General features: G+C 38.4%; 1 protein-coding gene across 3 annotated transcripts in view; it reads right to left on the minus strand.

Moving 5' to 3' along the window:
• The window catches only part of ttyh2l (tweety homolog 2, like), a 25,048-nt gene extending 14,691 nt beyond the window's left edge, over positions 1 to 10,357 (minus strand). For 2 of the 3 annotated variants that reach the window (XM_034894676.1, XM_034894674.1), the window contains exons 1-3: positions 9,957 to 10,357; positions 6,397 to 6,569; positions 1,911 to 2,022 (exon numbers count right to left, since the gene is read on the minus strand). In XM_034894676.1, the coding sequence (XP_034750567.1) occupies positions 1,911 to 2,022; positions 6,397 to 6,569; positions 9,957 to 10,085 (414 nt within the window). In that variant the 5' untranslated portion in view covers positions 10,086 to 10,357. The remainder of the gene's footprint in view (positions 1 to 1,910; positions 2,023 to 6,396; positions 6,570 to 9,956) is intronic. The other variant, XM_034894675.1, reaches the window with a different exon arrangement.
• Positions 10,358 to 11,567: the final 1,210 nt, after the last annotated feature.

Raw genomic sequence — 11,567 nt, forward strand, 5'->3', positions numbered from 1 at the left:
ATTACCTTATTTTCCAAAGTCAAGCAAGGTAATACATTATGAAAGAGGACACTGAGAAGAGATATTCAGGGGAAATGATATGTGGTGCAGAAATCATTTTGTTCTAAGAATCACTAGACAACTTTCACTTTCAAAGACGAAGAGCTACATATAAAAATGTAACCGTGGTAGTAAATTGGAAGCACACATTCTGATATAATGTCATTGATCAATGTGATTTCAAGGCAGGACGAGCGGACGAGCTCTTAATATTGTGAGCTGAACACCAGAAGTAAAGCTCTAATAAAGGATGGCTGCAAACAATTTAAAAGCCCCCCTTCAATAGCAAAAGACAGAATGGCCCTTTGTGGTCAAATTATTCCCCTCTATTACAAATGATGATACCTTGCAGTGTGTGACAGAGTCACTTTTGTGCCTATGTACTCTACTGGACAAATTTAATATCAACACGGTAACTTAATAGAAACACACAAGAAAGGCAAATAAAGGATTTGGTAGACAAATACAGATCAGTGGAGAGGTTTCTCTCTCAATCCCAAGACTAAAGCAGTTTTAGATGTATGGGATGGGCAGCCAGCTCATCAGCTCTGTAAGTGAAGTACATTACATCAAGCTATAATCTTGCAAGTGTGAAAGCTTTTATTTCCCTGGGGAACATACAGTATATGTTTCCCATACAGCCATGGTATACACCATACTACAGGATCAAATCAATACCAAGATACAGGAGGGAAAGTCAGTAGCAAGGATGTGAATTCATCATAGCTGAATCCTGTTAATTTCCTACAGCACAAAGAAAATCCTGTACTGCACACTACACCACTTTTCCAGGTTATTTGTCACACAAAGCTGAAAATAATGCAGTCCAATACAACTGAACCTGCTTTAGAGAGGTGTAGATTCAATGTTAGGGTAATGTTGGTGGATGTACTTTGCAACGCTGATGAATAACATTACATTGAATTATACTGAGAGATTTTTCTAATATTTTATCCACTCAATGTATATCAACGTGGGGAGTGTAATTGCGCTTCCAAAATGACCATAAACTCAAACCACCACATCTCTCTGACACTTCTCAACAAAACCTTCATGATGGATTTATTGCAACTTAGTATATATTTAAGATCCCTTTATCCATCGTGACCCAAATTCTACAAAAATCAATATGTGAGCTACAAATTGATACAATCTAAACCTCAGCGTAGACAATGACAGAGTGTACACAGACCTTTTTGTGTCCAAACATGGTCACATGGCCACACACACACACCCACGCACACACACACACACACACACACACAAGGCTTAACATCCATTAATCCACTGCAGATGGAGTTAATCCTCTTCTTCCTCATTGAGATTATTGCTTCTGTCAGGGTCTTGTTCTAACTATCCCTCCCCTCCCCTCCCCTAAGCCTCCCAAATAACTTCACTGAATGCAGGTCAGGAGTTGTGTAGAAAGAATACCCATTTACAAATCCGGAGGCAGCAGTCACCTCAATTCCTTCACTGTGACAAAAAGCAGATACATACCCCCCGTAGTGAGGTCCTACAGAAGCTTTAAGACAAATAAACACCCACAATAATAGAGGAGGGGTTCTGGTGGTCTACCAGCTGTAGAGTGTTGTTTCCAAGTAGAGTGAGCCATGAAAAGGGTCATGGCTATTTAAAAAATTATGGTAATTGAAAAAAAGCCACAATAAAACAGTACAAATCACGGGACAAGCACTGTAACCAATGTTATTAACAACACTGACGTATGTATTACCTGGTTATCTCACACTAATTCAACTACAAAGTTCTTGATTTGTAACTGATATAATAAAAAATTATTTCAGTGACCACATCTAATATTTATGATGCTGATACAAAAGTATTTTGAAGAGAGCTTGGCAAGCTTCTCTTACCAGATTGTTGAGGCCACCCAATGTGTGATTGGCATTGTAGAGCGAGTAGGTCAGCTGGTACACCCCATCGTTGGTCTCACTGTTTCCATAGAAACCAACTCCTACAGCAGAACTGTGAAAAAAAAACAGATTCAGATTTAATGAATAAATAAACATATTTAATACCATGCTGACTTTATCATGGTGCTTCTTGATAAGGGACAGCATGTGGTTATTAGCATTTTTGGTTCGACATACAATAAGTTGTTTTGTCAGATGTCTTCATAAAGTTTAGTCTTAGAACATCTTTTCTACTGTGCTTCTTCCACTCATCTCTTAGTCTTTGCTGCCATTTGGGCTGGGATGTAGTTGAGCTGACATGTGAAAGACATTTTATGTGTTGTATTTCTTCCTCAAAAATCCCCCTGCACCCTGTAGTTGTTCCATCTGTTTAACCATTTTCACTCACACAGATTCTGAGCTATACATATCAAACCCTTTATTTTCAGCAGATTTGTTATCCCATTCATGCCATCACATCAGAATTCTATTTCAAATCCAAAAATGTATCTGAGTAGAATATACGGAATCCCTATTTCCCACCTTCCTGCAGCCAAACCATGCAGAGCCTCTGTAATAGGAAAGATTAATGTCCTAACCCCCAGAGTCAGTGTACCCCTACTGCTAGCAGTCCACAGTGACATGAGCAATGATACGATTTCATAATACTTGATTGCATTAAGTCAGCTCTATGCAAAGGTTGCAGGTTAGGAACACGTTCAGCTGCATTTAGGAGAATTGTCCATAGCTCATGGAGCTCATCAACCAAGTTTCAGATAGCGGGAAGTCAGGGTGGGATTGCTGTTTCTGGGATACAATATGTGCACACAAACAAAAAGGAAACTAAGTTCTAGTTTACACTTACAGTGACTCATAAGGTGAGGACCTTTAACATCAATTGTGCAGCAAAACTACAAAAATCATACAATAGCCAAGTAGACACAAGCCAGGTTAACAACATCCTCCTCCACAGACAGACAAAGATTAGTTAAGTGCAAAGAGAAGATGTGGAGTTTTATTTTTTTAATTGAATAAATCCTGTCCAGGTGTGTGACATGTCACTGAATGCTCATGTGCATAAGCTTGTGCATTTTCTTTTGTGCCCATTAGCATCATGTCACAGTAACCTTGTAAGCAAAATGAAAACCATTGCATGTAACCACTGTCTCATCTATTAAACTAGATTCATCTGGTTATGCTTATGGGTTTTGAGGGCATTCTCTCTCATTCTTCAAAAAAGTCTGAGCAAAAATTATTCAATTACAGTAATCTTTACAACTATAAACTGAGTAGCTGTGGTTAATAAAACTTTATTCAGCTGGTAAAAGAAAACGTGCTTTACTCTTCTTAAGACCTTTTTGTTTCAGTTGATCTGCCTTGACCTGGACAATGAGCTCTTCATCAACCCTGTAGCCAACCTAGTGACATGTCAGTGACAATGATCCACCAACAACAGTAATGTAATGACATGGGACATCATAGGTTTAGCCTCCAGAGAAGCATTAACATTTTTGTGGCTGAAAAAAAATGCTGTCTGCAGCTGCATGTGTTGGTAACACAATAAACAATAGCACTAGAGCATGTATGCCCTCCAGGATATTTAGTGCCTTTGTTCCTTGGAGGATGGATCACTTCACAAACCGTGTGATGACTGGACGATTGTGTTTTAGTATTCAAAACATGTGAGCACAATAAATGGCCCCACTGGATGAAAACGTAATAACAGATAAATGCCTTGATTCTGTGGAGACTAGTGTATTGCTGCTATAATAAATTGTATGAGGTTTAACAGAAACTGACACAGGCAGAAAGGATTTTTAGACTATTAGATTTGTTTGCTATCTTTAACCTTAATTTACTCCTGTTCATTCTCCTGGGGTCCGAAATAATGATCTAGAGAGGTGCAGCATCTCTTAAATCCTTTTTCTATTTGAGTTCTGCAATGCAGCTGAGATGTATTTCTTCTGGAGTTTAATGCTGAATTGAAAGCTGGAATAAATGAATGTGGTAATCACGATAAACAATTAGATCTTTCTGAAATGACAGTTCTACACAATTATAGCTAACATAAATCCCATGGTTCACATAACAAAAAAACTAAAGCATGTACAATTGTGTGCAAGATAATTTCAGTTTTGTATGCATCCCTTTGTGTTGTACAAGCCGTCTTTGTTCCAGTCAAGCATAAAAACCATCAAAAATGTGTAAAAAGCACATTTTCCATTAAGCTGCTAGCTACAGCTAAAAACGTTCATCGATAACAATGCCAATCAATCGGTAACAAAACATTTAAAACATGTGAAAAGCTTAAGAATCTCAACCCAAAAATAAAATGCTGTTATCAAGTTTATTTATACAGCGTGCTTAAGTGCTTAACAAAAGACATACATACGTATATGTATAAAAGCATAAAGAAAATAAATAAATTTAAATACTGTACAAGTGCATAGATGTGGAAATATACACAATTAAAATGGCAGATGAAAAAATAAATGTAAAACCAACAAAATATAAAAACAGAAAACAAGTTTAAACACAGAGAACAAAAAGTGTTTGTTAAGGGGCATCTTAAAAGCATAAATTGAATCATTTAATGGCCTCTGGTGGGATATGTCAGAGCCAAGGAGTTGCTAAAGAAAAAGCCCTGTCCCTATGCCTTTTTTAGTTTCCATGCATGGGGCAAAGTTAATGCAACATGTTGGGTGGATCTGAGGGGTCTGGTGGTGTTGTAAGGGGTGAGATGTTCTGAGAGATATGTAGGAGTTAGACCATGGAAAGATTTGTAGACAATTAGTAGGATTTTGAAGGGTATCTTAAAATGAATGGTGAGCAAGTGTAAGCATAGGGATGAGGTGTCTTTCCTCTTTGACCTTGTTAATAACTAACCCTCAGGCCACTATCATCCTAAACAAGGATTTATACTGTTTGTCTTGGAGACTGTTTTGTAATAGAGTTGCATTGGCCTTCTTTCGGGAAGGGGGAGGGGAAAAAAAGAGGGTAGGAATTTAGATTATTCTTCCCAATGTGAGCATGTAAAGACAGAAAAGAAGCGGACCTAAAACCCAACCCAGCAGAACCCCAAATTAAATATTTGCAGGTGTAGAAGATAAGCCTCCAGTAAAAACAGTGACCAGTCTATTTAAAATGGCGGAGCAGAACCAATCAATGGGCGGACCCAGAAATGCAGACCCAGCGTGTCAAGCAATCCAGAAGAATCAAGTAGTCGACAGTGTCAGAAGCAGGTAAACCCATGGTGGCAGGACATTTCCTACAATAGTAGTAGTAGGTTGTTTGTTTTTATAATTTGTTGATCTGATAAATAATGAGAGCTATAATATTGTACCTTATAACAGGCATCTACAGTGAAAGATGAAAGTAATGAGTAGAGACTAGATAAGAGAGTGTCTATGCTAAACAGCATCATGCCATCACTTAACAACATAACAGGCTTTGTGTGCAGCAGCGGTGGCTTGGTATGGACACCGAAAGCTAATAAAGTTAAAGGTAACACTGAGATACATGTCACAAGTTTGAGCGGATATGTACGCAAATTCAATCAAGCCTTTTAAAGACTCATTTATTCTTTTTCATTTCAGACAGGATCATTTTTGTCAAAGTATATTAAATCATATACAAAAGCACAATAATGTCTGGCAACATAGCTCTGGATGTTTTAATGAAAAGCACCCTGTTTGGTCATGCTTGCATGAATTGGCAGTGCAATCAAGATACTAACAGAATACAGAATTCAGTTGCTGCCAAAGCTTCAATCACTTCCAGAATTGACGACTGCAACAGCATCCTCTATGGCTAATCTGCAAAAGCCTTAAATACACTTCAATACTATGCGGTCTGCCTCCTCACCCACAACCGTATCCACATCACTCCCATCCCTCAGAACCACCTCTGGCCCTGTTCCTCAGTGCAAAAGCCCTCCATAATCAGGCTCCTTACTAACTTACAAACTTTCTCCACCGCCACAAATTCTCCCCCCACACATTAACAATGGAGAAGGCACAACACAATATAATATAAAAGCACAATATTAAAAGCCATAGTAAGATAAATAGTCAGATGAGGGAATTAGAAGTCTAATCATCTAGCTGTCAGCTGATCGGGGGCCCTGCCGATGACGTGGCTTGTCAAAAATACAGCAACATAAGTTGCTTTATTTGTGTTTTTCAGAACTAAAGAGTTGAAACTCTGTTGAAGGCAGGTAGTTAAGCCACATATTAACACACCACTCTTTGTTTTAACCCACCATACTTTGTATGGAAACAGCGGATAGAGCCAAGTCATTTGACTCATCTTTAAATTTGAGCACCATTACCTCTGACAGAACAAAGCTTTGTTCAACTTAGCCTCGCATATCGATCCAACATTAGTATCTGTGAGCTGAGTATCACAAAAAGAAACACAATGCCATTATTTGACCAATAAGACTCACCATAAAACGAGGCCTGTGATGACAGTAGACCATGTGAGGCAGCAGGTATTAGGTCTTTTGGTGTCTTCATCTAAGTCCCTGCGGCAGCAACACAAGCAGACCAGGCAAACTGACAGGACCAGCAGGCTCACACCCAGCCCCACTGCACCAACACATGCTAGAAATATCAGAGACTGGGGCAGGAGAGTGGAGAGAGAGAAGAGGCAGAGCATTCAGTTAAAGTCACGACTAAGAACCTTTCAACAGATTATATCTACAAATATATTTTAAGAGGCAGGCCGCTGTTATGTGTGATCTTGAGAAATCAGGCTGTATGACCGATCACCTGAAAGGTTGCCAGCCTGAGTGAAAACAACCCACCACTATCAAACAACACTCATGTGTAAAGATATTGCTGAGGCTAGCATGCAGCTAAGCTACCTCATACATTGATCAGCATCATCACAGTTGACTGCTGCCTACAGCAAAGAGAATAGAAACATAGAAGTTTGAGGTCATAGAAAGCCCACAGAGAAGGCCGATTTCTTTGCCACAGCAGAACTTGGACTGTAAGAGGAAAACAGAAATTATCCAAGGCTGCAGTAGAAGAGAATCATGTGACACAATGGCTTTCATCAAGTCTTGTGACTTCTGAGTGTACACAATTTTTAAAGCCAGAGTGACCAAATGACATAGTACACTCACTACAAAGTTGACAGTGTTCTCCAAGGTAGAGGAAAAATGGAATTGCTTATTTTCATCAGAATATCAGAATAGTTCTTGCTTTACACCAATCAGTATATAATCCTGTTTGTTTTCTTACAGACATGTAATATGACCATTTAGTTTAGATGCTGAGTAGCGTTGATCATCTCTAGAAACTGTGGGCTCAGACTCAACACATTAAGCTTTTGGTTAGTTTAAAGACAAGAGAAAAGCATGACCTTGATTTGACTTGAAAATAATTTGCACTCAAGTTTTAGTGCTCACAAGTTCACAAAGTCTGGGTCTGGCTAAGTAAGAGGAGCTAGTCATTGACTACAATGTCTGTGACTAAGTATTCCATTTGGATGACATTGACACTTGAACAGAATTTAAATTATGTTCTTTTGCATATTCTACGCATAGTCCATTGTTAAAAACTCAGATTCAAGTTATGTTATGTAGAATGACATAAAACAGTGCTCAGCATAAATAGACAAGCAAGCAGTAATAAACACTATATCACTGGGATGGTCATTGCTTTACAAACCATGTAAGATGCCCTTGTGTATCTTGAAAGGCATCCGCCAAATAAAATGTATTATTATTAGTATTAGATCACAATACTGCTAGTTCCACTCTCTCTTCTAATTTCCCAAACCATTGTTTTGTAATTAGACATGCAGACACTTCAATTTCCACTGGCTGCAAAGCCAAAACAAGGTAAAGGTTGCATAAGCACGAGGAGAGACAGAGAGACTGAAAACAACTACAGTATATGTCATTTAGCAGAAGGTGATTGATCTTTTATCATCCCAGAAGGATTTTTGTATGAAGTAGGTTTATGTATGTATGCCTGTATAATAATAATAATAATATAATTAAAAAGTAAAGAATAAGCCTTAAGAAATGTGTCTGTAGCTGATCGGCACTTTCTACTTTCCTCAAAAGACAAAGGTTGAGCATGTCAAGTGAAGAACATAAGTTATTTTCAAGTTTGAGGTGCTGTGTGGGCCCTATAGACTACCAACAGTCTGTGTGACAACACCATGGCACTCTTCACTCCTCACTGACTGGTGCTCAGCTGAGCTAGTGTGACACAGCTGGCATTCAATGACCCACATGGACCTTGATACATGGAGGGAAAGGGACACAAACTTCTAAAAGCACTCAAACAAGCATAATATAATGCACAACAACATTGATGTATTGATAGGTAAAGTTATTATTATTGTACAGTAACAAGAGAATACCCACAAAATGACAAAACCCAGAAGTAAGGAAAACAAAGTAATGTCTTTCTGACCATGGAGACAGAAAATGCTTCAAATATAGTGTCCTCAGAACAAAACCCTACTTGTCTTAAAAGAGTATAGGCTGAAAGTCATGTGAGCATCATCAGAATGATCAATAAAAAATTATAATGGCTACATGTAGACCGGACACATGGCATCTCTCCAACCTTGTCAAGTCTTTACCATACACAATGACATTTCACACAACAGTAGTCTTCAGTTTACAGAGGAGTCAAGTGAGCAGAGTATCAGCTCAAAACTTGAATAAATGATAAAACAATGGTTCATGCAAGTTTACTTTCACACTTGCCTAATGGCTTTAATATTCATAAATGACCTGAGGGGAAAAAAGGAGCAGGCAGTGCCACATGGATGTGCACTATACAAAGACACATACATGTGTGTGATGTATTTTTTAGATATAGCCCAGACAATGAACGGTGTAGTAAGTCTTTCCAAGGTGAAAATCAGTTTCCAATGTTATCCTCATACAGTAAGTCAATATGGCCACAATTTTTCAAAATTAGAGTTGGAAACAATATTATCTATCGTGCAACAAATCAACACAAAGCTTTTATTTTGTTGAATTAAATCAAATAATGCTTAATAGTTTGGCTCAGATGAACTTCATTAGTGATTTTTAATTAAATTGACACCTGTCAAACTATGCTGTTGTGGTATAATGTTCCTTATTTGTATTGCAATACACTGTGTGAAAATAAATCCAAGTTATTTGTGGGAAAACAACAAACCAAGTCAACAGACAAAAGGGAAGAAAGCATAACATAAAGGCATATAACGATAATAATGAAGTGATGTATTTCAGATGGAAAACTATAGAAACAACTGAGCATGAACATCCCATATTTTCTTATTTTTTCCTCACACAGCCTATTTTATTTTATTTATTTTCTTTTGATGGGGACTGACTCTGGCCCTGCTGCCCAGAGTCAGTCCCCATCAATAAGTATGGCAGTTTGGAACATTTGCATGGCCTCAAATGGCCATAAATGCACTCTGGGGAAATAGAAACACTTCATTAAAAAAACAATGGGAAAAATATGTCTGATACAATTTAATTTCTCCTTAAAAACTAAATAATTTAAAAGGATTGGGAAAACAACAAAAGAACAATCTCTTACAGGGAATGTGTTCTTAATGTGTTTGTAGTGTTGTAGTCATCCAGTGTGATTCATTTTACTTTTTTGTATCTCTAAAGCTATAGATACTAAAGACTGCCCGAAAAAGGATTTGTTGTGTAGTGTATATTCAACAGTAGATACACACTTACATGTATAAAGACATATACAGTGCATGTAGTTTAGTACCAGAGTTATTTCATAGCCATTAAATACAGGCCATGTGTCATGTGAGAACTGCAGTACACGAATGGCTCTTAGTTTCAACACTGATGCCCAACAGATAGGCCAACATAACAGCGGTTTGTCTAAAACTACTTTTTTTGTTCAAAAGCACATTTAAATGTGTTGTTTAGCATTGTCAGTGGACCACAGCAGCTCTGACTTTGCTGGTGAGATTCTTCTGAAACTACGTGCGCTTTTACGTGCAAGTACAGTTACCAACCTGCTGATAGCTCGCCTCCTCCGGTTTGAAAGTGTTGTCGACCGACTGGAAAAAGAAATTGAAGTGAGGGAAATTGTGCAGCCAGTATGTCCACCACGGAGCAACGTAATCGAGCCTTGCAGTGGCCATTCCTGCTTGAGAAGTCAGTCCACCGAACCCCTGACTGCACGCTTCCTTCTATGACCAGGCTCAAATATCCCCAGGTTTCATGAAAAGTAAAACGTTAAATAAACGAGGTTACAACCACCAAAGAACAAGAGGGAGTTCTTCTTTTGCCATTAAACCTGCACAACAAGGTAGAAAATCACTACTTCCCACTCCGGTTCCCATAGTTCTGTGTGAACTGTAAATTTGGTGCGCAACTACTACAGCTTCACTGCAGGCCAAGCGTTTGTATCCGAAGCACGGGATTGCGTGACGATGTGAACCTGCCTCCTCATACAGAGAAGCCGTGCACAACCACGTCTCAATCAAGCAGGCCACTCTATAGCCTGCTTTATGAAAAGTAAACAGTAATAGACCCTCTGCACTGAAAACAATGTATGGGGAGAATATCTCAACAAAATAGCACAAAAAAAATTAAATCCACTGAACCTTCAAATAACACATATGACCGTTGCCCACTCTTTCACATGAGATCGTTTTTAACGAGGAAACTCAAAATGTTGATCACAAAATAAAACTGCGATTAAAAAAAAAAAGTCAATGTAAATGGACTGTTTTTATAAAGCGCTTTTCTAGTCGTAACGAGTCCTCAAATCGCTTTTACACAGTAGCCTACAGGAACCATTCATACACTGTGGCCAAGGCTGACGTACAAGGTGCCACCTGCTCATCGGTTAAACACTCACACACGTTTACTCTCCAGCAGCATCAGTGACAACCTGTGGTTTAGTGTCTTGCTCAAGGACACTTCGACAAGGGACTGCACGGCCAGGGGATCGAACCTCAAACCTTGCGATTGGCATGCGACCGCTCTACCACTGAGCCACATTCATAAAAAAGATGCCCCGTGACTACTGTTTACCCAGGACACGCATGGGAGGATATTTAGTGCACTACTTATGACATCTGCTGTTAATGTCTGACCTCTTGTGGACAATGAGGCACACTGAGGTGCACAGTAATGAGCATGTTAATGAGATGCTTCAGACAATGGTAAAGTATGTTGGCTTTCATGCTTAATTTACAGTGTGATGTTTTTTTTTTACAGCTGTGAAAGTTTAATTTACACCTGAATTTTAGAATCAACATGTTTACTCCAAAAACATGCAAGATTTGGTTTTAGTGTTTTTTAGTGCTTTTTTGGTAAAATTCTCAAAAAACAGTGGAGCGTAAACGTCGGTATTTTGTATAAAAAGATCTAAATGACTGTTCTATCACTGCCAACGTTCTGTAAAGGGTTTAATTTTGTGTATATTGTTCCCATTTCTACTCGTTGGGAATTAATAGTAACCTTTGAGACCAGGACTGTAGGCTAACTGAGAAAACATATCACTTTGGTGTGATGAAATTACATCTGGCTCTGATTTCATTTCATGTGGGTCTGTTTATTTTTCTGTTCATTACTTAAAATAATGGGTTCAAAACCTATAGATATACTGTATACGT

Source organism: Etheostoma cragini, chromosome 15, assembly GCF_013103735.1.
Source record: "Etheostoma cragini isolate CJK2018 chromosome 15, CSU_Ecrag_1.0, whole genome shotgun sequence".
Classification (NCBI taxonomy): domain Eukaryota; kingdom Metazoa; phylum Chordata; class Actinopteri; order Perciformes; family Percidae; genus Etheostoma; species Etheostoma cragini.